Source organism: Lynx canadensis, chromosome B1 (assembly GCF_007474595.2).
Source record: "Lynx canadensis isolate LIC74 chromosome B1, mLynCan4.pri.v2, whole genome shotgun sequence".
Taxonomy (NCBI): domain Eukaryota; kingdom Metazoa; phylum Chordata; class Mammalia; order Carnivora; family Felidae; genus Lynx; species Lynx canadensis.
In genome coordinates, this window is record NC_044306.2 from 6045335 (window position 1) to 6072217 (window position 26883).

The window sequence follows — 26883 nt, forward strand, 5'->3', positions numbered from 1 at the left end:
TGTCCAGCCTCATAGCACCAGATAATGATGGAACTATAACTCAGAGTAGGCTCTTTGAGCCCAGGAATCATGTTTGGGGTGTTTTGCCTCATAAAAATTAATTAGTATAAATATGTATTCCCTCTCTCCTCTTCTTCCTTATTTTTATTCTATTTTTTTTCCTTCCTGAACAGCATTTTTAAAAATTTAATTCCAGTACAGTTAACATACAGTGTTATAATAGTTTTAGGTGTGCATCATAGTGATTCCACAATTCAGGGAACGGCCTGACTCAGTGCTCATCATGATAAGCGTGTTCTTTGATTTCCATCGCCTGCTTCCACCATCCCCTCACTCACCTCCCTTCTGCTAACAGTAGTTTGTTCTTATAGTTAAGAGTCTGTATTTTGGTTCTGTCTCTCTCTCTCTTTTCTTTTCCTTTGTTCATTTGTTGTGTTTCTTAAATTCCATGTATGAGTGAGATCATATGGTATTTGTCTTCTCTGACTGACTTACTTCCTTAGCATAATGCCCTCTAGTTCTACCCATGTTGTTGCAAATGGCAAGATTTCATTCTTTTTTCATGGCTGAATAATATTCCATTACATACATATATTTTCCCCATAATTTGCCTATTGTAGATAATGCTGGAATAAACAGGGGTGCATGTATCTTTTCGGATTAGTGGTTTCATATTCTTTGGGTAAATACCCAGAAGTGGAATTACTTCCTCCTTCTTTTTTAATTGTTTCTGTATTAAGACCCTGTAAAGCTTTTATAGGAAACATGTAAGAGAAATAGTCCTTTTCTGACAGATGAGAATTTTAAGGATTTTGAATTTCACTTAACCAATGCAATTAAAACAGAAGAAAAGATGATAGGTAAATTTGACTTACAGTTTGATGATATCATAGTCAATAAATTATGAACTGTCTCCATCAGATCATGTTGCTGCTTTTGGAGAACTGAGCTATTCACCGTGGCGGTCACTAATTGTTTTTCTAGTTCTTCAATGATGGAATTTTGCTTGGATACTAATACTTGGAGCTGATCTTTCTCTTCTTTTATCGACTGTAGTTGAACAATATGCTTGTCTTCCATGTCTAGCACTTTCTTTTCCAGGAAACTTGTAGAGGGAAATAATTGTTAGTTTAGTGAAGGGTTTTCTGATTGCTTTATATACATCAACTCAGTTTTGTACTTCTTTTTTTTTTTTTTTTGTAATGCATATTTACTTTCAAGAGACAGAAACAGCAGAAGGGAGGGAGGGGCAGAGAGAGAGGGAGACAGAGAATCCGAAGCAGGCTCCAGGCTCTGGGCTGTCATCACAGAGCCCAACATGAGGCTCAAACTCACGAACCATGAGATCATGACCTAAGCCAAAGTCGGACGCTTAACTGACTGAACAACTGAGGTGCCTCTCGGTTTTGTAATTCTTTTTTTTTTTAATTTTTTTTTCAACGTTTATTTTTGGGACAGAGAGAGACAGAGCATGAACAGGGGAGGGGCAGAGAGAGAGGGAGACACAGAATCGGAAACAGGCTCCAGGCTCTGAGCCATCAGCCCAGAGCCTGACACGGGGCTCGAACTCACGGACCGCGAGATCGTGGACGCTTAACCGACTGCGCCACCCAGGCACCCCTCGGTTTTGTAATTCTTAAACAATCTTTAATATTTATTGAATTCGTGCTTCTCCAAGGCCCTCTGTTAAGATGTTAAAGGAGTTGCCGCAGCCCTGAAGAAGCTCTCAAACTTGCCGAGAACTGTAGATAAGCAGATGGGACATAGATATGAGGATAAAATACCCTAACCAAAATGTAAGGTCCGTAATTAGAAGTTATCACATGGAGTGCATTTGAAGACCATGATTTTGCTGAAGGGAATTGTGGACAATGAGAAGGCGGCCTTGGTGTTGGGAGCACATGGGGGCGAGTGGAAAGCCCAGGCTGAGAACCTCACTTCTGCATGTGACCACCTGTGTCACCTGCCTCAGGCTGTTCCCTGTCTGCATCTCAGGTGAGTGTCTATCTAAATGAACATCCACCTGTAGATATAAATTTCTATGTAAAATGAAAGCAGTAGATTAGATAAAGATCTCTGAGGTCCTTCCTAGTTCAAATAATCTGTAAGTCTACGATGCCTTTTTGAGGGCAGTAACATTTTCTGAATCTTTAATTCTGTGAGCAACATTACTCAGCCAAGAAACTGACTACCCACTAAAGATCTTACCTATAAGCAGTAACAATCAGTATAAATAATAATTATTAGAAATTCAGTTGTAAGTCTTAAATTTATCCCAGCCAAATCCTTGTAAATTGGTATATGACAGTAAGTGTTGTTCACTATTCCAAGTCAGAAAGTAAGCAGCTACTGTAATACCCTGATTTGCACTTTATTTATATTTCATCAGTTTTCTCCTATCTCTTTTAAAACTATTACATCTCATTATTTTTCCTGCTATCAGCTTATTCTTTTAATTGTGTATCATTTTGTTAATTTAAAAACTAAGATGACTTACTCTGAGCAGAAGTTAACCTAAAAATAAACGCACAAGGTGTACCCAGGTGGTTCAGTCGGTGAAGCATCTAACCCTTGATTTCAGCTCAGGTCATGATCTCATGGCTCGTGGGATGGAGCCCCGTGTCAGGCTTTGTGCTGACAGCTCAGAGCCTGCTTGGGATCCTCTCTCTCTCTCGCTCTGCCCTTCCCCCACTCGTGCTGTCTCTAAAATTAAATAAATATAAAAAAATAATAAATACATAAAGTTTTTCTGTTTTCTGCCTGAAATCATTTCTAGTACTATCATTATAGGCAGTATGCTTTCAAAGCACTCCTGTGATGCTTGACCTAGACAATTAACATAAAATAAGTGAGGCATTTTTAAATTACTAATCTACACTGCCTTCAAAATGACATTGCTTGAAATTTCTTATCCAGCTGTATTCTGTTGTCTTTAATACTTTGTGACGAGGCATAAGAGAAAGATGGGACAGTCCTATGCTCCAGAGTGTGAATGAGAGTGTGAACACTCCTAGATGGATATTTTTTTTTTAATTAGCCTGTATTGAAAAATTGTTTTTTTTTTTAATTTTTTTAAAAATTAGCCTGTATTGAAGAGTTCAGCAGGTCACCCCAGACCACACTGGCTCTGAGAGCAGGACCATGTAGGCACGGAAGCACAGATCATGGCATTTAAAGCTATAAGGAGTGTCAGATCATATCCTCCAGCAACACTTTGCAAAATGCACATTGGGACCTGTTACTGGCCTGTGAGATCCATTTCATGAGTCACAATCAGCACTTTTTAAATGAGAGCGAATTAATTACATAGGATAAAATAGATGAGAATCGAGTGCAAGTTCATAGCAACAACTCTCCACGCTGCAACAGATACCGAGGCCCAGAGTGCTAAGTGGCGGAAGGAAGGAGATGGGGCGGTATGGGGAATCCATACGGTGGGTAACACTCTGTAGCGTGGTGTTTGGTTTTCTGATACAGGGAAATCAATGTGATCATCACCATAAAAATTGGACTTAAGTACAGCTTATCTTCCTATTAACATAACTCACAGGCAGATGAGGAGTGTGAGGAAATACCCTGTGTAGGCAGAAATACCAAGGCTGAATCCTGTTTCTTTTATGAGTTTTTATTGGCTCTCTTTAGAAGGGGGCAGCATCCATGGTACCGCTTTTCAATAACAATAATTACCGTAACGATAATCACAGTTTAATCGAGCTGGTACAACTAGGGCCTAAATGAATCCTTTATTTTTAAAAGAAAAAAAAAAAGAATGATTAGGTGAAAAACACATAGTAATTTTCACCTTCAGCTGGTGAACCTAAAAATGGTATAGTGGCAATTTTCAGAATATCATCGACCCTGATCAGTACTCTGACTTCATCTGAAACTATTCCATGAGGAAAACAGTTGCACTTTTGGAGACACATTGAAAGTAATTTAAAGAAATGGTTTGGCACGTGTGCAAAACATTCACATATATTTGTAACGATGTTCTTGCGAGCGAAATCCTAGGCTAGTCAAAACGTAAGGCACCAGAAAACACAGCGTGCCAGACTCACCGAAAGATGAAAAATCATCTGCACGGTTTCCTTATTTTTATTTATTTACCATCATCAACTGAAGCCTCGTTATCGTCATTTCACATCTGTGTCAAAAGAGGCTGTGATTTCTGCAGCCCCTGCAAAGATTATTCTTCCTGCAGGTATAGAGTTGTTACGTATGGTGTTTATGACAAGTCTGCTGATAAAAAGCTATCCCTTTCACGATCTATACCCTGAGAGGCCATTCGGAAACAATCTGTGTACAACTCCCGCGTGAGTGAGAGATTTGCAGCCCAGGCTGTGGTGCACTGCTCTTGTAAGTGATACGCAGTCTTAGCGTGTCGGGTATGTTTGACACGGCGGTTTTACGGAGGAAATGTGATGTTTAAACTTAATGTCATATAAAACTAAACTCCGAGTATTGGAAAAGTGTACTGCTGGTCCATGTAGATCCAACTGGGGGACAACGTGAAAGATTTAAGTAAAAAAATAAAAAAGTTGCAGGATCACATAGGCAAGAATAATCAGAAGGTACAGCGAGCCTCAGGATGGTTGGGATCACTGTTTCATATGTTGTGAAGCTTTGACATACAGAGACATTTCCCCAAATCACGATGAGCAAAGCATGTAGGGAAAGTTGCTGATTGTATTTCAAAGCAATTCCAGCTGACTGTGCGCAACGAAGTTTACTTGCAGTAAGTGAAAACATGAAGCAGTGTGTCTGAACTCAGGAAGAAGATTTATACTCCTCAAGGCAAAAGGCAGTACGATTTGGCAAATATTTACAAAGATGATACTCGGGAAACATAACTGACATGCTTAACTGATAATTTTCGTGTTTTAGCATACTAAATTAGAAACATAAGGAGGCGATGGTGTGCAATACCAGGGTGCATTCAACAAACTAATCAAAACCTAGGTATCTCCCGGCCCATATTGTTTTGGCAAGCAACAAAAGTAATCACTCAGCTCCTGTATCTTCCTGTCACTGCAACTTCATTAAATAAAAGAGAACATTATTTTTTTTTCTTTTTTTTTTTTTTTTTTTTTTTTTTTTTTTTTTTATTTATTTTCGGGACAGAGAGAGACAGAGCATGAACAGGCGAGGGGCAGAGAGAGAGGGAGACACAGAATCAGAAACAGGCTCCAGGCTCCGAGCCAACAGCCCAGAGCCCGACGCGGGGCTCGAACTCACGGACCGCGAGATCGTGACCTGGTTGAAGTCGGACGCTTAACCGACTGCGCCACCCAGGCGCCCAAAGAGAACATTATTAAATAAGACCATTTTAAGAGATTGTTGTATCTCAACGTTTGGTCTCAAACTTTTATTTTTTTACTTTGCAGAAGGAAAAACATTGAAACACTAAAGAAAAATATTTGAATCAAAAAACTATATTTGCAAAAGAATAAAAAAATAAATCTATTTGCTTTTGAAAATTCTAAATCAATAGTGGGCTAAACTTGTCACCCAAAGAAGAGAAAGAATTATTTCAGCTGAGTTCCTGATTAACAGGAAAGAATGATCATAAGACAATAAGTTTATCGTCATTTTTGGGTAAGAAAAAATTATTTACTTGAAATTACTTAGTTCTGAAATACAGTGTATTGTTGTCTGACCATTCTCCATGTCATATGCACATCTTGGTTAGAAACAAGTTGGTAGACAAAATTATCTTCGTGTACTCCCGTCTGCAATAAGCCTTTGAAAACAGTCCCCACTGATCACCCAAAGCTTGTTTTTGTATTGGCTTTCTTGGGATTTTTCTAGATCTTATTTAAATATTAACATAATATTTATTAATGACTTCCATTTTTACTTTATCATATGTTTTAAGAGTAACTTTTGCACCATGAAATGTGCCTTGTTTACAGTGTAAGTGTAGTTTTCCACCTGTGGGTCATTTTGCATTGGAAGTGATGACGTTCCCAGAGGCAAAGGTAAAAAGCCTGGGCCAGTGTTACTTTTATTCCAAGACACTGGCAGCATTTTGTCACAGATTAACTTGGGCGGTATTGAGGCAGAGCTTGGAGAATCACTGGAGGAGAATCTTTAAGGGGCCAGAGAATGAAAAACATTGAAGACTGGATTAGAAGGCACACTTCCACTTTTTCCCAAACCTCTCCCTGCCTTTCCCTCACGAGGTGTCCAGTCCTGATGCGCGTTAAGAAATCTGGCATTTTGGAAGCCATTCTTAGAAAATGATAGTCACGTGAAATAGGCTTTCAGATACGAGGTACGCAGTCTGGCTTATAATTTTTTGGTGTGTTTTTATTACTGTTTATTCTTGCAATTTGTTTATTTCACGGTCTGGTCCAAATCTGTTTTTCCAATTTGCTGGTGGAAAGGGAATGTTCCAGAAGCTGAAGTTCAAGTCTTGTTGTCTGATTCAATACCTAAATGTAACAAAATAAAATTCCTATTTGTCATTTTTAAAGTTACATATAACTTCCTTTTAATTAAGTCAGCTAAATTATAGGAAAACATAACTAAAGTGTTTTTTATTTACCCGAGTATCTTATTTTGGCATAGTCTTCATGTTCAGAAAAACCTTGAAGTCCTGGATTGCCTCAGACTGTGGTTGTTGTTTTTTTTTTCTGGTTTTTTTTTTTTTTTTTCAACCATGTCTTTTTTTTAGACAGTGTTTAATAGTTCTGGACAGTAGTATTTGTGTCAGATAATATAATGCTGTTCCTGTTGTCATGTTTTAGCATTTCTTTTCACACAGTGAGCCAAGTAGGAGTATACAATGGTCATATTTAGTACATCAGAAGTTGTTGATAAATGGAAAAGGTTTTGCCTCTGCTCAAAACGAAATGCGGTTCTCTTACTTGGCAGTAGACGACATGGTTAGAAGTCACATGCTTCCATTCTATAAAAATGTAGCTCATTTTTATTTTCATTTTATTTTATTTTTTTAATATTTTTCAAATTTTTAATGTTTGCCTATTTCTGAGAGAGACAGAGTGTTAGCAGGGGAGGGGCAGAGAGAGGGGGAGACACAGAATCCAAAGCAGGCTCCAGGCTCTGAGCTGTCAGCACAGAGCCCGACGCGGGGCTCAAACCCACGGACCGCAAGACCGTGACCTGAGCCAAAGTCGGATGCTCAACCGACAGAGCCACCCAGGCGCGCCAAATATAGCTCATTTTTAGCCCAGCATTTCCTACTTTGTATTCACTTGGTTAGCCTTTCATTTTTTTTCTTTTCCGCTTCTCTCCTCTCTTTTTTTAATTTTAAAAGTCATGTCAGCCAGTTGGGAAACAGTAATGCATCACTATGAAGTTCAGTTTTGCTCTCCGGGCCCTGTCATATGCACTGTCACTGTTCCTGTCGTGTTCCAGCAACTTTAAGGATGACTTCTTTGGCGTTCGGCTACCTTCTAGCAGGAAGAGTCTGTTACTCACATCCTCTGGGTTGTGGTTATTCAGGATGTGACATCACGTGTAAGTGTAAGGCAGAATTGTTGCCCAGGAATAAGGGTCCTTGAGAGAACCATTGTTTGTTCAGGGTCTGTGTCATTCATCAAAGGCCTGCTCTGGCCCCACTGAGCAGCTTTAGGGACAGTCCTGTCCTTGGTCAAAGCTGGATGAGTTCATACCATGAGCTCATTCTTGTTGAATGAATGACGGCATTAGCTAGCAGAAAGGTTGGGTTTTAATATTAACACCTGGAATATAGATTTGGCCTACATCTTCTTTGGGCCCAAATATTCTATGTCAGTTATTCTAAAAGGAACTGGAAACTTGGGTCTTTTATTTATTAATTACTAAGGGCTAGGAAATGAGCCCAATGGGCCAGAGGTAGGGAGGAGGGCATATAGGTCCTGACCGACCAAGGATCAACTGCGATGTTTTCCCATCACTTTTCCAAAGGCCTCCGGCAGGTGACTGTCTATCCAGGTCAGGTGGTTGTCTCTGGTCTGTAAGACCTCCGATCTCTACCTGTCCCTCATTGTCCAGTTCAATAGCCTCTGAGTCTGACAGGCTAGAAGCATCTTCTAGTCAGAAAATTCTAGGTTTGGATTTAAACCCGTTTCACACAGTAATTGCTCAACAAATGCCTTAAATAGATTTGGTGCATAATTTGGTCCCTTTTCTAGGTTCAGACATTTTAATGTGTTTAGTTGGACATTATAGGCTGATTTCTTTATAGTCATCTTCTGATTTTCCCGTTACCATAGATCATGTGATACCTAGTTTCACAATTGATGTTTTAAAAATCATGTGATCCAACCAAAGCTTAATAAAAGCTAGAAAAACTGACTTACACAGGATGTAGCAAAGGTTTAAATCATTGCTTTTTTGAGGCACCTGGGTGGCTCAGTCATTTAAGCATCTGACTTCGGCTCAGGTCATGATCTCACGGTTCATGAGTTTGAGCCCCGTGTTGGGCTCTGTGCCGACAGCTCAGAGCCTGGAGCCTGCTTCGGATTCTGTGTCTCCCTCTCTCTCTGCCCCTCCCCCACTCATGCTCTGTCTTTCTCTGTCAAAAATAAATAAAAACGTTAAAAAAAAAGAAAAAGAAATAAATAAATCGTTGCTCTGTGTCTTACACTTTATTACCATTATCAGAAAATATGAGACATGTTTACTCAACAGACATTTTTTGAATGAGCTTGATTTCCCGCTAGCTTTGCTATCAAACGGTGAGCGGTGTGACTTAGGCATTACTAATTTATTTTAATAATTAACTACAGATATGTTGATACACTTACATTAAAATTTGTATCTTTTCGTTTTTCACTTGTATCACCTCTTGGGATTACAATTTTCATACCTTGTGAATTCATCATGTGATACAGTTCTATTTTTTCTACACTGTTGTAACATTGTGGAAAGACTTGGTAAAGAAGTAACTTCTTAGTCTAGCCTCAGATAAAAGTGTTTTATTCTCCTACTGCTTCCTACTGTTTACCCTGCTTTATCCAACACTTCTTATGGAGACAAGGAAAGAATACCTGTACTCTTCTAGATGTGGTCTTATTACAGGTGGGAGGCTTGTGGTTTCTCTTACCTCGTGTCGCCTTCTGGCTCATGTCTGGCATTTCTTTCAGCTGAAGTAGCATATGGAAATAATAATACATCATAGAAAGCATTTGCTATTAAATCTACTTTTTTTTTTTTCCTTTTGAGCATTACTTAAAACTGAGAGGAGGAAGGTACTAACTTCTTAAGCTTATAAAGAGACCAGAAAGCAGACGTAGCAATGTTGAGACTTGAACTAGGAGCATCTCAGCAAATTCTGCCAACAGCACTTCTTTCCCACCTGGACTATTCTTTTTTTGTTTTTTAATTTTTTTTTTAATTTATTCATTTTTGAGAGACAGAGACAGAGCACAAGCGGGGGACGAGCGGAGAGAGAGGGAGACACAGAATCTGACACAGGCTCCAGGCTCTGAGCTGTCAGCACAGAGCCTGACCTGGGGCTCGAACCCACGAACCGCGAATTCATGACCTGAGCCGAAGTCGGATGCTCAACAGACGGAGCCCCCCAGGCGCTCCTCCCACCTGGACTAGCCTTACTCAGTCACAGGTTGTATGTCATTTGGCCGGACTCTGGATGAATTGTGTTTTAATGTTCTCATGTTCACTGTTTTGCTCTTGTTCTTTTCTTATGTTCGTGTTATTCTCTCCTGCTGCGATTAATCAGCAGCTCATAAACCTGAAAGCTAAAAGGGAACTTAGAAGCCAGTCATTGGACCCAGCCCTCACTTGATAGTTGGAACTGCCAAGGCCCGCAAGAGCCGAGTCCCATATGCAGATTCACTCCCCAGGTGATGGCGAAACCAGACCCATTAGAGAACTCAAGACTTCCTGCCGATGGCCGAGCCCCCTGTGCCAGAACTACTGCTTGCTTCTGTCTATAACCTCATACCACAGATTTTAGAAACTCATACCACAAACTGCTTCCATAGTTCTTTGAGATTTGATTTTATCTTGAAAGTTAGGTTTAAGAACAAAGTCACTTGGGGCACCTGGGTGGCTCAGTCAGTTAAGTGTCCCACTCTTGATTTCGGTTCAGGTCACGATCTCACGGTTGGGTGCGTGAGTTTGAGCCCCATGTCTGGCTCCGCTTTGATAGTGTGGAGCCTGCTTGAGGTTCTCTCTCCCTCTCTCTCTCTGCTGCTGCCCCTCCCTCTCTCTCTCTCTCTCTCTCTCTCTCTCTCTCTCTCTCTCTCTCAAGGTAAATAAATGTTAAAAAATAAAAGAAGAAAGTTTCTTGTACTCATTTTTTTAATTTTATTTATTTTGAGAGAGAGATTGAGAGTTTGTGTGTTGGGGGGGAGGGGACGGGACGGAGAGGGAGAGGGGAGAGAGAATCCCAAGCAGGCTCCACACTGTCAGCACAGAGCCCAGCATGGGGCTCCATCCCTCAACCATGAGATCATGACCCAAACCAAAGTCAAGAATCGGATGCTCAACTGACTGGGCCCCCCAGGTGCCCCGGTGCTTTTCATTTCTTAAATGAAAATCTGAGGGCTTATCTACAGTCCAGAGGATGCCAGCAAGGCAGAGGAGCATTTCTCATAGTGTCAAGTGTGCATCCTGTGAAACGATTTGAATGCCCTTCGTAGAAAAAAAATGTAATTTAACCTCAGTATTAAAAATGAAAACATATTTTAAATTCTCGTCCAGCCACAAATTGTTAATTTCTTATCAACTCCTCTTTTTTCCTGCTGCACTCGAGCTTCCTTCCCTCGCCCAGTATCCAACTAAGTAGCCACACAGTGCAATTTCTCGCTAGCGGTTACTAGCCCAGACCGTTACGGGTTTTCTCTTTCATCACTTACTTGTGCTTCAACATCCGTTAACTTCCGTGTTTGCTCTGCTGTCTGATTCAGTAAGTTTGTGCCTATTTCTATCATCACGGCCGTCTGGTTCTGTACTGCGTTCTGTTGTATCTCTACTATTTCTTTCTTCATGTTGTCCTGGATATAATTCTCAAGCTAGAAAAGCACATGGGTGACAAAGACAGTCATCAGCCAAATCATCAGAAATCTTATTCCTAAGTATTTTCCCTTTCTTTTAAAAAATCTGTTGGAAGACCTGTGCCTTGCTCTGATCTTGCTGCTTTTTGTTTGTTCGTTTGTTTTTTATCACTAGCGGAACAACACAGTGTGGTAGTGTGTTGACTTAAAATCTGGCAGCTTAGTGACATCGTGTGTGGGAGACAGGCCGCTCGTCGTTTTTGGTTACCTGCAGAAGCCTACACTGCGGCCGGCAAGGGAGGCAGTGTGGCCCCAGCTCAGAGGCGGGCAGACAGCGGTGCTGTCCGGCAGGGTCTCGTCAGGCTGCAGCTCTATCCGTTTAGGCAGAAATGAAATTTGGTAAGAAGCATCACTGTTTCTCCCCCATTCTAGACGTGTGGCTTCTTGAAAAAGAGACTTAGAAGTCCGTCTTACACAGAGTATGAGGAAAGGCTCTCCTTTGGACTCCCCCCCCCCCCCCAACTCCTCTCCCATCTGTTAACCTTCTTTCTTATTGACCTATTACGCTTTTCCCAACGTGCGTGCAGTCTTCCCAAGTTCATCGTTTCGTATACCAGGCAAACTCGCAATCCTACAACTACTTCCTTTATCTACTCACACGGCCCGGCGTGGGGGCACGCCAGCTCAGTATAATATTAGCTTCAGCACGAAAGGTGAAGAAGCTGATTTCACTGCCTAGGCACAGATACCTGTATCTTCGGCAGTAAAATTATATATGAAATATAAACGCAGGACACCCAGGCGTATTGGGAAAAGCACGTGGACACCTGCTCTCCGATTTTCCCTTGACTTTAGGGATGTTGCTTGGCTTTGGGGGCACCCGGTGAACTCCGATATAAAATAGGATTTCTGATTGGTCAGAGGAGGGTTTGAAGGATTAACGAAGCTATGCTTTTACAGTCCTTGTGTGCACGCATAACTTCAGGTGCTTAAAATGTAATTTCTTTCCTTTTTGTGTTTGCATGGTGAGCCAACGACAGAGCTACAGGTGTATTCATTGACCCAAACTACAAATTCATGATAGCAGAAACCCCTATTTTTATTTCTCTTTCTCCTAGTTATAACTCAGAATTTTTTTAATTAAATGGAAATGAGGGTAAAAATGCTCATAAACACCTTTCTTTAAAACTCGTAATTCTCTGAGCAGAAACCATTCATAAAGTCTGTCATCAAACAGCCTTTCTCCTAAAATGTTAACCCCAAAGTAATTCTCTGCTTCTGCATGTAAGAGTGAGAAAGCAGAATGGGAGGGGTGGAGCTTTTCCCTTAGAGTTCAAAGGCTTCTTTGTTGGTACAACTTATTTTTTTTGTTTTAACTTATTAAACTTTTTTGAGAGAGAGTGGGGGTGAGGCAGAGAGAAGGGGAGAGCGAGAGTCCCAGGCCGACTCCACACCCTGCACAGAGCCCAGTGTGGGGCTCGGCCTCATAACTGTGAGGTCACGACCTGAGCCAAAATCAAGAGTCTGATGCTTAACCGACTCAACCAACTCACCATCCAGGTGGTCCTGTTCTGTCTTGACCGGTATTATGAGTTCTAGAATTAGTGTTAGAATTTTATATTTCTGCCTCTGTTGCTTGCTTGCCGTTGACTCTGTCCCTACTCCTGTGCCCTTCCCACCTCCCTCCATGCTGATTATCTTGAGGGTCACTGGTTGCTCCCTGGTTCTCCCCTGGTCCCTAGCAGATGAAATAGCCTGAAAGCTGACAATGACTACACAGCTCTGACCATCTGTAAAATCTTGTCATTGAAGCCTTTGCTTCTCCACATGAATCACAATAGATGAGAGCGCCATAAAAAATGGAATCATGTGCTATTGCTTGGCGGCCCAAGAAATCTCTCTAGTGTAGACTTAAAATCTGAAGAGCGAAACCCTTGTCAACCCTTCCCTAACTAGCGAATGATAACTGGCTCAGGCTTTTTAGTGACCATGTCCTTTCTTAATTTATTCTTCTTCCCTTCCCTCGCCTTTTTAAAATTGTAACTTTTTGATTTAAATAGATAATTTATGAGGACTCGTAGAAGTTTGTTATTTCTCCTTTCCTTCCCCCCCCCCCCTTGTTCACACACACTCTCTCACACACAGAGACACTCTTTCTCTCTCTCTCATCACCATGGGAGTTTTGGAATTTTTGAGGTTAAAGTTAAAGCCATATAAGTCATCGAGAGGAGTTGTCTTAGTTACTCTTAACACCCAGCAAAGATAATATTTAGAGAGACTTATTCCGGGAAGTTTGGGCTCATTAAAGATAGATTCAAGCTGGAGTTTGGTTGAAGTCCATACTGCAAACTCATAATTTATCAACTAGTATAAATAAAGGTCTTAATCTTCTTATTATTGATTGAGTACTTAAGAACTTAAATAAAATGATTCTGCCCCTTGTCGTTCTAAATCATACAACTAGGGAGAATAATAGGTCCTTGAATGCCCCCTACCCCGTGTTAGAACTACTGAGTCACCTGTGGTTACAGCCATCAAGAGACATGAGAAGCTTGTTTATAATTTGACATTTTAGAGTCTAGTTCCCATTTAAAATTAGACTCAGGAACGAAAATAAAAGATCCCAATTTTTAAAAGTAAAAAAAATAAATAAATAACTTTATTGCCATAACTTTTTCTAAGGTTGAAAACAATAGAATACAAGATGTCTTTTTAAGTCACTATTTTTCAGCTTTTCCGGACTACAAAGTATCTGGGTATGGTGGGTGTGTGGGTGTGATTAATCTTCCATTGAAGCAAATTACAGATTCACTTATGCATGTGTGGGTGTGTATAGATCTTTTATATTGTCTGTATGTGTATAGTGTCTGTATACAGTACCTACAGCTAAATAAAGTAAAAGCCTACATGCTACGGACCCAGTACCTAATTGAAGTCAGTGGGAAGACAGTGGAACAGAAACAGAAATACCAAGGAGTAGACATTTTTTTCTTGATTCGTGAAGAGGTTTGTGCTCTCACGCTTGAAGCAGTGAAGATAAATTAAGATTTTAAGAGAAACGGGTGCCGTGGCAGCTGAGTCCTCTTTAACTACAAAGAACGTGTTTAGTCCCAGGAGCAATAGGAAAACCACAACCACTGTAGCTAAGGTCTGCTGCTCACTGCCGCCATCCCTGCTCCTGCGTCCACTCTTCCCATGGGCCCCAGGCACCCCACACGCGGGCTAGAACTGGCCGTCTGGAGGCCACGCCTCACTTGCCCTGCCTTCTGCTTCTTTCCAGCTTATTGCCCTGGAACGTCTTTCTTTCTGTTTAGTATCGCTTATTTTTGCCTGTGAAATATAGAAGTCTGCCCAGTGCAATTCCATTCTGGTAGAAGGAAGCCTCAGTTCAAGGAAAAACATGGGACGAATGAGATCTCTGCTCCCGTCGGCAGTGTCCCTCTCCGCTCCTCGGGCAACTGTTTCCGTCTCTGTCATCGGCACTTAGCCATTCCTATCAAAACAGTTCCGAGATACTTGAACCTCCCAGGGGACATGGTTCTTCCTCATTTCACACGGGTGGCTTCACACACTCATGTTTTGCAGGAATGTTTGACATTGCTTTCATGTCAGAAGATGATTATGCAGCGCTTCTGACTTGTGGGTCCAGGTGCGCACCCCCCAAAAGTCCCCGTTACAGTTTGGAAGGAGGTACGGACATTCATTTTTGCCCCCTTCTTGAGTTGTTGGTCTAAGCACTCAAAGTGCAGGTCTTTGCGCGGTTTCTCTTCCCTCGGAATTCAAATGAATTATCCAAATTCAGTTAACATTTCAAGGCTGTCACCGTCATTATAGTTGCATAGATAGTTGCTTAGTATTGGTTTGATTTGCTAAAAGAGATTGCACTCAAAACACAACCTTTAAAAATTGGCAACACATTGAAGTTCAGGCAACCAGAGTAAACTCTTTTAACATACATAGGTATATATATGTTTTTTAATGTAAAATGTGTCCTGAAGTTTTTGATTACTCTTTCAACATTTGGAACGATTATATTTGACAGGAAAAAGAAGTCTGTTTGCAAGGTAACTGTGGCAGATTGATTACGCATTAAAATGGTTCCCTCACTATCTTTGATCTCACCAAGATTATCATCATTATTTTTTCGACCAAAAGGAAAGTAATCTTGAAATTGGCTGGGGAAAGGAAAACATAGATAGTGTATGAAAACTATCGCCAACTGGGAGATTTCAATCTTGGTCCCGTACCAACTATATAGTCCTGGTTGAGAGGTCTTTGCTATTGAAATACAGCTCTGTGTCCTGATACCTTTAATTAAGTGGTTTTTCCATCTGAATGATCTAACCTCCCTAGGAAAGTTTTCACTGGGAACGTTTTATTCTCTACCATTTCCATGTAGAAACAAGTTACTGTAACTGTTCTCTCTTGCACACACATCCCCAAAGAGGATTTGGTTTTCTCCTACCTCAGCAATCCTTCCTGACTTGATCCCTTCTTTCCTGCCCGCCCCCCACCCCACCCCCAACCCAGTCTCTGGATCTTCAGGCTTGTCACACAGCCCCTGACCGGCTTCTGGCAACCCCACCCTGAGTGTTGTGGTCACTCTTCGGCTCAGGTCACTCCCTCGTGGCTGTGCCTGTGAAGATTCCCCCGACTGGTGGCACATACTCCTTCTGATCTGTACTCTAATCTTGCAGCCCGGTTCCCTCTGTGCACACCTTGCGCCGAGCTGTGCGAGAACCCTTAGGCTGCTTCCTCCCTGCAGCCTTTGTCTGCGTCTCTCTTGGCCCAGGGCCCTTGGCGCCCTCTGCGGTTATGCCCTGCCCCATCGCATGCCCTTCTCAAAGGTCTCCACTGCACTGTGCGTTGTGTTTAGGTACCAAAAAAGCGTCTTGTACTTGCTTTTCATTGATTTTTAAACCTCCTCCTACTATCGATTTATGTTCTCGTTTGCTTGGGATGTGGAAATTCGGGAGCCATCCTTCAGCCATACACCCTAGTAACAACCAAGCAAAGCCTTTGCTCTTACAATTAGCTTGAAAACTTGGATACAAGATTATTAAATCCAGGGATTTTCTGTTTAGAAGGCTTTTGACCTAATGTTCTTGGTTCCCTGGCATGAAGAAACTGAAACATCTTTTGAGGTTTTCAGACAGAAAAGTGGCAAAATGGGCTTTCCTCCCACTCCTTATAAAGTGTGTGGGGGTTGGTTTTTTTTGTTTGTTTTGTTTTGTCTTTACTCTAGAGCTCTCACTTCCTAAGCAGTTACGTACTCTGCAGTGTTGAAGGAGAGATACAGACATGAAAGAGGCGAAGGCCGAGAGATGTCTGTCCTCAGCCACACTTGTAGGACTTGAGGGGGCAAATACATTTGCCTGTACATTGGGGATGATGTTCAGATGCCCTGTGAGCTGGAAAGTTCTCTCTTTCCTCTTTGTATGGATGCCGTACCTGACTTTATCTAGCCGAGAGAAGTCGATATTGAAGCCAAGTGCCTTCCATGGACTGTCAATAATTTGGGCCCTTTCTCTCCACAGCCAGTGTAAGGTGCTTCAGGAAACGGGGGAAGCGTGGCCCTGATGGGATAGGTTTTCCAGGTTGTTAATAAGCAAACTTGTCTCCATCCACCATCGCTCCGTGGACCCCACCCCACAGACGATCTTTCAGGCACTTCCTATAACTAATTTGTTCCGACCTATTTTTTCAGGGATTTTTTTTCCTGTTAATAATTTATGAGCGACTTTTTGTTGTCTGATATTGTATCTAGATAACCGCTTTCCTATTTTCACTGGTCATAAAGAGACTAAAAGTGTGCTTGTTGAGAGCTATAAACTTAAAGACATAATACGGAATAGAGCTTCAGGCACGAGCTGGTGCCGTGCTGACATTCATAGCTTGTCCCCCACCTCCTGTGACTGAGAAAATTTCAGATAATTTGAATACCACTATATCTGTGCTCCCTCAAGCTGTATTTCTTTTGCTTTTATTTGTGAGTGTGACAACGTATCTCTTTTTGTTATTTAATGGGGGGTTTTAATCACATAAGCTCACATCTCTTTGCCTTTTTGTATGTCTCCCTTACCATCACCCCAGAATCTAAGGAGAAAGTGTATTTTTCCTCTTAAGGCGTTCTAGTCATTGCCTACCGATGAAATGGCTATTTTCTTCCTCAATGGCAGGCATTTTAAATATACTCAAGCTTAAATATAAAGAGGCTGGTGTAGTAACATGAATTTGTTTAAGCATTTCGTATGGGGAAAGGTGTCATGTTTTACCTATGTGTGGCTTTTTAAAGTGTTCTTAAGGTACATATATACTTACCCGAATATATACTAGAGCTCTAGCTCACAGCATCTTTTTTTTTTTTTTTTTAATGTTTACTTATTTTTTATAAAGACAGAGTGTGAGCAGGGGAGGGGCAGAGAGAGAGGGAGACACAGACTCTGAAACAGGCTCCAGGCTCTGAGCTGTCAGCTCAGAGCCCCACGTGGGGCTCGAACTCATGAACCATGAGACCATGACCTGAGCCGAAGTCAGTCACTCAGCCAGCTGAGTCACCCAGGCGCCCCTCTGGCTCACATCTTATAGAGACTCATAAGTCAAGGAGCAAATAAATGCTGCAGATACCCTCAGGTGATGGATGTGGTTATATAAAGCAAGAATGGCAATAGCAATTTACAATTGCAGAGTGATTTTTTTTTTTTTTAATTTTTTTTTTTCAACGTTTATTTATTTTTGGGACAGAGAGAGACAGAGCATGAACGGGGGAGGGGCAAAGAGAGAGGGAGACACAGAATCGGAAGCAGGCTCCAGGCTCTGGGCCATCATCAGCCCAGAGCCCGACGCGGGGCTCGAACTCACGGACCGCGAGATCGTGACCTGGCTGAAGTCGGACGCTTAACCGACTGCGCCACCCAGGCGCCCCTGCAGAGTGATTTTTTAGATGTTCACTTCTTTATGAATATATAAATATAGTTATTTATGTACTAAATATACATTTCTTTGTATATTAATATATTTCACTTGACTTACTTCCTTCACTTGGGTTTTCCCCAAACCAGAGCCGGGGACAAAGGCATGTGTGCAGGAAGTTTATTTAGGAAGCGGTCACGGGGAATGACCACGGAAGACAGGCGAAGGCAGCAGGGAGGCTGAGGCTGGTGCAAACGTGGACTTGGTTGGCCACCACTGTGACATATCCCGCAATAACCTTCTGCAGAGCTGTAGGAAATGTGTTTCAGAACCGAACCCTCCACCTGTGGTGAGATGGGACACCTTCCATCCCTCCGGGCAAGGGTAGCCTCGAGGGCTGCTTGCGGGGCCTGGAGAGGCCACTCTGGCACCCCCAGCCGGCTCGGGACGGGGCAGGGAGCAGGGGTCCTCTGCTGGCCCCCTAGAGGCCTGGGTGTGGCGAGAAGAGGTGTTCCCCAGACAGCAGGGCGGTGCTCCCGGCCCGACTTCCAGATGAGAAAACTGAGTCAGACCACTCGTGTGCCTGTCACCCACAGTGCCGCAGACCAGAGCCTGGCGTGACGGAGGGTACGGCTAAGACGGCGTGGTGCCTGTTCCACGGCGCGTGGGATCATGGGGTGAAGCCCAAGCATCACCACTTTTCTGCCGTGGGAACCTTGAACCTGCACACGTCCTGCTGCAGACGAGAGCTGCCTTGGGAGCAGCCCTTCTGGGAATGACCGTGTGCGTGACATTGGACGAAGGGTGTGGCTGGAGGCCAGAAACGGGGAGCACCATGCACGGGAGGCACGAGCCTGACAGGGTTGCAGCAGCTAAAGCAGCTCAGAACTTGACTTTCCGCGTCAGCAAACGCTGTCCACACATTAGACATTCGGCAGACTTGTGCCCTGGTCTAGTTCTTGGCATATTTTGTTCTCAGCTCAGGAGGGGCTAGGGACACTTCCGAGAGGCAGAGAGGGAGCATAAAACTATTCTTGAGAGGCTTCTTTATGAGATGAACGGAATTATCAGTGATTACAAATGGGAGCTGTTGAAATTCCGTGCTGGGCACAAGATGGATGCATTTCTTGCTACCCTCTACTGGAGGTTTCTTTGTGAAGGAAACCAACGTGTTCTTGCCTCTCTCAAAACTAAGGTACACTGGGGCGCCTGGGTGGCGCAGTCGGTTAAGCGTCCGACTTCAGCCAGGTCACGATCTCGCGGTCTGTGAGTTTGAGCCCCGCGTCGGGCTCTGGGCTGATGGCTCAGAGCCTGGAGCCTGTTTCCGATTCTGTGTCTCCCTCTCTCTCTGCCCCTCCCCCGTTCATGCTCTGTCTCTCTCTGTCCCAAAAATAAAAAAAAAATAAAAAACGTTGAAAACTAAGGTGCACTGAGAGAAAAGACAAAGTAAGCACATATTTCGTTGTCTTTCTTTGGCAGCTATCTGCCTTTCAAACTACCTTTGAAATGTGTGTATTCACAGACATGCATATTTATAAACACACGTATGTCCTCATGTGTGGACATGGAAATAGATGCAGATGTGTCCATCCATTTTCACTCCTCTCTGGCATGATAGGCTGTCAGAAGCTGAGGGGGAAGAGGCTTTAGAAATCTGTAATATTGTTGAAATCTCTCACTCTGTGAGCGGCGGGGGGTGGGGTGGGGGCAGGGGGTACCAGGGCCTGGATCGCCAGTGCTAGCTCTTAGCGGAATGACAGCAAAACCCCAGTTGCCCACGGCCGCGTCTCACACTCTCACCACTGCACTGCTGTACCCGTGCCCCCGGATGTTTAGTGGTACTTTCTCACTTCTGCGATGGATTCAGATCCCACAGCTTGTCTACATCGTCTGTCTGCCCTATTTCTGCTGTTTCTGTGTTCATGTGGCTCTGCCGAAATCCTGCAGAGATTTCCAGGGACGAGACAGAGTGGGCATCTTTGGAGTCTGGCTTTTTTTTTTTTTTTTTTTTTTAAATCTTTTTAACATGAAATAAATGTGCAGTGGCACAATTGCTATGCTAGATGGCTAGGAAGGGAGGGAAAGGGCTGAAGGAATTTAAATGATTTTCGTCTTGCAGATACTTCCAAGGCAAACTAGTTCTTTACAAGAAGTCTCTTTCACAGAAAGGTGGGGGAGGGGGATTGGGGCACACAGATGGCCGTGCTCAGGGAGTCTCAGGACTGGGCCTCGAGCACCCTGCTCAGTGCTGGCACTGAGGGTGACCGTCAGCCTCGCGCTCTGCTAGCAAGCCCGAAGGTGGGGAGAATTGGGGGGATAACACTGGGAGCCTCTCAAGGGACACGGGATCGGTTTGCATGAGAAGTCAGCAGTAAAATATTTCACCTTTTCTATATGATTGTACCACCGACCCACCGTCAGCAGGATGTATTTTTACGGCATTTTCTGTCTGGCTGATAGCTGTCTTCTGAACTGTTCATATTTCACGTCATTGTGTCTCCTGTGGATTAGCATAAATGGAAACAGTATATATTTGTATACTCTCCGCACCGATCTGACTTCTCTGTGCACTAAGTGTGATGGTGCCTTGTGTGTACCGCGGGGGAGGGCTGGGCCAGCTTCCTTCAGCACCTTACGCTAAAGCTGAACAAGGCCGCCCGAACCACACACGACAGTTGCTGCGGTAATAATCCTGGGAAATATTTAGGCAAGTGTGTTCTTTTCATTTTGATTTTCATTTCCATAAAGGCTGTAGCTGCAACTTTTTTTAATTTTATGATTTAATAACAGCTCAAGCTCATATTTTTCTGAACCGTTTAGGAGGGAAAGTGTACTTCTTCTAAAGTCTAATCTCATTTGACCTCTGGTTCAGTCTTCATTCTCACAAGTGTTTAAAGCTACAAATATTTCGTATCTATTGACCTATGTCAGTGGGCCGTGTGCACGTACTTTGAAGAAACTGCACACTTACCTGGGCTTTGCAGGAGCAAAGTGATCAACCATTTTTCTTTAATTCACATTAGAAAATATAAATTATTTGTTTAATCGGACTGTGTTCATTTTTAAAGCTGAACGTTAGTTTTTAAGGCAGTAATGCCTTTTTAAAATGCATTATTTATTTTGAGAGAGAGAGTGTGCATGAGGTGGGCAAAGGGGGGAGGAAAGAGAGGCAGAGAGAGGGAGAGAGAGAATCCCAGGCAGGCTCCATGCTGTCCGCACAGAGCCGGTGGTGGGGCTCTGTCTCACCAACCATGAGATCATGTCCTGAGCGGAAACCAAGAGTGGGACGCTGAACTGACTGAGCCACCCAGGTGCCCCAGCAGTAATGCATTTTTAAGCATGTTAGCAACTTATTTTAAACCTGAGCAACAGTACATTTTTTTTCTCATCAGCCACAGTACAGCAAAGGCAAAACAATATTCAGTGCCCAAATTATGTGGCAAGACAGAGGAGTGTGGCTTTTTTATTTTTAACTAATTTCAACTCCTCTTCATTTCTTGATCTGAAATTTGATAAGAAGTGTATTAAGTATATTTCACAGTATTTTCTGTCCACCTCCGAAATGTTGACAGCCAACTGGGACTGCTGTTCGCTTTGAAAGGCCAGACAAGAGCTTTAAGCACATTCCGCTTCTGTCTGTGGCTCTCCATCCAGGGAAACTGTTCCAGAAGCCACACACACAGTGCTCTGGGCATGGCTGCAGTTTGACTCCACGAGAACGGAGCCTCAGCTGGGAACTGCAAATAGTGATTATGACTTTGGACAAATCAGTGGGCTTCTAATTATGTCTTCCAAGGCCTGGTGACCTGAAATAAGAGAGTATCTTGCTACAAAATATATGTTGTATCAAACTTCTCTTTTACAAAATACCAGTTCCAGGGATGATGTTTCTGATTCATTTTTAGAGGGGGTTTATTTCAATCTTTTGTTTCAGGGGCATACCATTCATATATTGGGGGAGTCCCTTTCTCTACAATTGTTGAGGAAGAATAGATAAGCAAAATTTTGCCATAAAATGTAGGTGTCACTGCTTCACATGGCATTTAAGTGCACATTATTCTATTTCTACAGGACTGTTTACTTATCCTAAAGTAATTTTTCCATAGAGTTTCAGTCTAAGAAGGAATCCATTTAAATAAAGACACCAATATGGCATGTAGAGTTAGATACTTTGCAGTAAAATAACCTTTCTTACATACTAACTTGCTATATGTAAAATCTGTTGATATGTCCAAATCAAGAGGACTTGAGATAATGTTTTACAGCCAGTTATGAATCCACGTTGAAACTGGTAAATGACATTCCTTGATGAGCACTTTCCAGTAGTTCCTTTCTCACAATAGAATGATTATTTTCATTTATCGGTGTTGCGCCCTGGGTCTGATTTGATGTGTTAATGTACCGCAATTCAGTTTTTAAAAATAACATAATAGATTGCCGGTAAAATGGCATGCTACTGCAAGCATCAATGAGCAAAAGAAGCCACACAAAAAAATACTTACTACGTGATCCTGTTTATATCGTGTTCAAGAATAGACCAAACCTACTGATGGTGACCAAACCCAGAATAATGATTTCTGGATGGAAGCTGTTGTGGGGGAGCAGAGGGGTGCAAGAGAGGTTATTAACTGGGAAGGAGCAGGAGGGAAACTTCTGGGGTGCTGGAAATGTTTGATATCTTGACCTCGGAGCTAGTTACATGAGTAAATTCATATTTTAGAAGTTCACGAAGCTGTCGATTTAAGGTTAGCACACTTTATACACTTCCTGACCTTTGACCTCAATAAAGAGATTTTTTTTTTTTAAGGAAGGGATATTAAAAATGAAATGTTTGACAAATTTTGCTATGACACCCTGACCCTTAGTTGTTGTGAGTGATTTTATTTACCTCTGTCTGCAGCTTTCATCTGGTTGTTCCTATTTACTGCCTAAAAAAGTGAACTTTGAAAAAGCAATTTCACAGCGACTGCACAGAGCTATAGATTAAACTGTTCCAGCTGCCCAAAGAGGGTTAAAAGTATTCAGTTAGGTAAATTAGTAATTTAACATTCCGAAACTCAATTCTTTCCGGATCAAGCATAAAAGGCATTTGCTCTTGGAAGACCAAGAAAGAATTCATGCAGTTCCCATTAGTCTAAAAATAAATAATAAATAAATAAATGTCTGAGTCATGGGTTGTATTTTGTTGAAGTTCAGTGGCTTCAAGTGTAGGAAGAAAATGATTTATTCTCTGAGTAGCCGAGCCACCCATCGCCCATTGGAATGAAGACAAAATTACTCTGACAAAAGTGAAATCCATGAATTAGTCCATTGAATTTAATCACATTTTGAGTTATTCTAGTTCAAGTCATTCCTGCTTGAGCAACCTGATAGAGACCTGAGTAAAGTAGCTTTGTTTGTGTTGGATTAAGGTGGGGAAGATGTTGTGATTTTTGAAAGCAGTCATGGAGTTGCCATGCTAGCACAGATTTTGAGACTCACACACCCCAGGGTGTGAATCCCAGCTCAGCTACTAGCTACCAGGTCAACTTTTTTTTAACCTCACATTTCTCATCGGTAAATCAGGTATGTAAATTCCCTCTCGAGCTGTGTTGGCATGAAAATTGAACGGAAGAAATTAGCACAGTTCCCGAACTCTCTGCCAAGGCACCCTGGGACCCTGCCGCAAACTTCCAAGGGGCAGTGGGAGATAGTTTAATATTCGAGGGGAACCCAACAGTTCTTAACATCTGTCAGCCACCAGAAGAATTAGTATCTCAAAATAGCGCACAGTTTCAGTGCTATCGGATTATGCCACTGTGCGAGGCTGAGTTTTTGGTGGTTGCTGCTGTAAAAGCCGAGTACGGCGTGAGAGTCAGCATGGGATTTGAAATGAGGCAGGCAGTGTCCAGCTGAGCGGTGCTTAACTGGCAAATGCACTCCAATTGTAAACAATTGGGGCTGCTTACGTTTTAGAACGTCTTTATAGCATCTCGCACACAGTCGGGTGCACACTCAATCTGACCTCTCTCCCTCCCTTCCCGCAATCTACATATTGTCTTTCGTTGCAGTCTCTATGATTTCCTATGTTTATTGCGAAATCAGTAAATTGATAAAACCAATACTTGAATATTCCTAACTTCTGAAACCATTAATAGAAGCAACCCTGTTTTTTGCTAGCCGGTTGTCGGGCACAGTGTCTCCTTCGCAACTCTGCCAAGCATGGTGTGCTGCAGAGGAACATTCTCAGAGCAGCGTGAATGTGTTGGGTGGGATAGCACGGTGGCCTCAGGCTGATGCGATTTTGGTCGTGTAGCGGAAGGACGGAATGGTGCCACTTTTACAAAAGTACGGCCGTCCATTTCTGCATGTAATTTATAGTTTGCATGCCTGCCATCCTCACTTGTTGAAAGTTGGACTACTTTTATAACATGAAGAAAAGCCAAATTTACTTGAGCACCGAAGCAGTTTGGGAAGTAACTTTTCAGTGTGATTCTCCAAATGCTTGTGGTAAAAGTACAAGGGACTTGAATCATTTTCCCATAATTAGTTTCAGTTCTGGAGGTCTGCCCCTTCTCCCTAACCCTACTGCCTTGCATGCACATCTCTTCCAATGGAAGCTAGTGGAAAATTCCTGTCCCCTTTCACTCCATTGCCACGAGTTATAAAAAGCATGTCATTCAGAACTGACTTTTTCTTCTGCATGCTTGAATTTTTGCTCACAATTTAAAGGGGGAAAAAATCGCTTCAGGAGATATTTCTCTTTCACTGGGGTGAGGGGCCCAGCGTCACTTTGAGCCACCACAGAATGGCTGACTCACTCTGCTTCATCTCTAGGGGTCAACTGTCTACATCAAGGAGTGCTTTTTGAGTGATAGTACATGCTGATGTTGCACACCATGGCCTCCTTTTCAGATGTATGGCGGCACTCATTCACACAGGTCACCTAATGCACTTCTTCACTGACTATTCCAGTGGGAAAAACAAGCTCACAACAAGTGAGAACCAGGAAGTGGGAATGAGGGGTGAGTGGGCATAGGGGAAGTAGGAATGAGGGGTGAGGGGGCACAGGAAATGGGACTAAGGGTTGAGAGGGCACAGGAAGTGAGACTGAGATTTGAGAAGGCACAGGAAGCGGGAATGAGGGGTGAGAGGGCACAGGAAGTAGGAATGAGGGGTGAGGGGGCACGCAGGGAAATGGGAGTGAGGGGTAAGGGCACAAAGGAAGTGGGAATGAGGAGTGAGGAGCCCTGGCGAGCTGGGAATGAGGGCTGAGGGGGACACAGGAAGTGGGACTGAGGGCTGAGGGGGCACACAGGAAGTGGAGTGAGGGAGCACAGGAAGTGGGAATGAGGGCTGAGGGGGACACAGGAAGTGGGACGGAGGGCTGAGGGGCATGCAGGAAGTGGATGAGGGAGCACAGGAAGGGGGAATGAGGAGTGAGGGGGCACAGGAAGTGGGACTGAGGGCTGAGGGGGCAGCAGGAAGTGGAGTGAGGGAGCACAGGAAGTGGGAATGAGGAGTAAGGGGGCACAGGAAGTGGGACTGAGGGCTGAGGGGCACACAGGAAGTGGAGTGAGGGAGCACAGGAAGTGGGAATGAGGGGTGAGGGGGCATAAGAAGTGGGACTGATGAGTGAGTGGGCACAGGAAGTAAGGGTTGAGGGGGCGGAGGAAGTAGGAATGAGGGGTGAAGGGGCACACTGGACAAAAGGAGCAGTAGCAGAGGTTTTCCTGTTGTTAGGGTTTGTTTGTTTCAATCAAAGTGTGAGTCATCTTACCCTCATTTTTTAACCAAAAATCACTGTGGTTGCTGCTATGATTTGGTCTTGACTCCTACAAGCCAGTGTAATTTTATCAGTGGTAGTGAATTCTTGAAAGCTTCCCTCAGCTGTAGAAATCTGGTTTCAAGTTAAAGTGGTCAAATGCCAGCTTAAACTTTGTGGCTTAGCATCTTTGTTGAATCCCCTCAGCAGAAGGACCTACATTGGAGTTTTGGCTGCTCTGTGGGATTCAAATTATGAGTGGTTGGTTCCAGTGGAATCTTGGCCCTCTTTGGAGTGACTTTAGGAGTTCTCTGGCCGAAGGAGGTCAAAGTTAGAACATAAGGAAAGGTTTTGTCCGAAGTGCCCATCCTACATCCTGGCATTTTTTAGGGATGGGTGGACCTCTTTTAATTGTTCCTCAACCCTCAAACCGTTAGCCTCCTGGAGCATGGATGCCTTTGGGGAAAAAGTCGATGCCAGCCTAGGAAATTTAGTGGACATCACAGTGATGAACTCAAAACCGGGATGTGAATCCTCGTCCTAATCCTGACCCCAGTGGCCACCAGCCTTACTCCAGCCCACCTCACAAAAGCACCTGTTGGTATTTCACAACCCCTTTGCTGTACATCTCCGTGGTCCCACAACGGCTCGGGAGGCAACATCAGGACAGGCCCCACCGATGGGGTTGCTGAGCTGTGGCACAGAAAGTGCACCTTACACACTTTCATAAGGGTGACCATAAATCATGCAAATTGAAGCAAACTCTAATCGGGAAAACTGTTGTGTGTAGAACCATTTCTCCCTGATGAGCCTGGAAAATTAAGGTGTTGTCAGGGAGGAGGTGAAGATTGGAAAGGTCAGAGAAAGTGGTGGATGGGTCCTTGACGGGCCCTTTGTTTCATCCCCACCCTGTCTTATTGTTACCTCTGAATAACTTTATGGAATTTTATGTTGAGAAAAAGACACTTGTCAACGTATTTTCTGAAGAGTAGATTTCATCAGAAGGCAGATTAGTCTTGGAAATCATTCACGGCAGGTATAAGTCAATCCAACTGTATGGATTCCAAATATAACAGCACAAGAAAAATAATACATGGGTGTGTCCAATTAAGAAGTGTTGACTTTCATAGAAGAACACAATTACCCATCTCTGGGTACATAAATTGTGTCATAATCATACACTGAAACTCTACACAGTCATGGGAAAGGGCACGTATTAATACAACAACATGGATGAATCAGAGAAATAATAAAACAGAC

The 26883-nt window shown here is 43.0% G+C and overlaps 2 protein-coding genes across 2 annotated transcripts in view; one reads left to right on the plus strand and one right to left on the minus strand.

Annotated features, from left to right (window-relative positions):
- MCPH1 (microcephalin 1) overlaps positions 1–26883 on the plus strand; it is a 271811-nt gene that overhangs the window by 148958 nt on the left and 95970 nt on the right.
- The window catches only part of ANGPT2 (angiopoietin 2), a 58775-nt gene that overhangs the window by 17318 nt on the left and 14574 nt on the right, over positions 1–26883 (minus strand). The window contains 4 exon segments of the mRNA XM_030312056.2: positions 876–1105; positions 5774–5792; positions 6317–6434; positions 10830–10985. Of these exon segments, the coding sequence (XP_030167916.1) occupies positions 876–1105; positions 5774–5792; positions 6317–6434; positions 10830–10985 (523 nt within the window).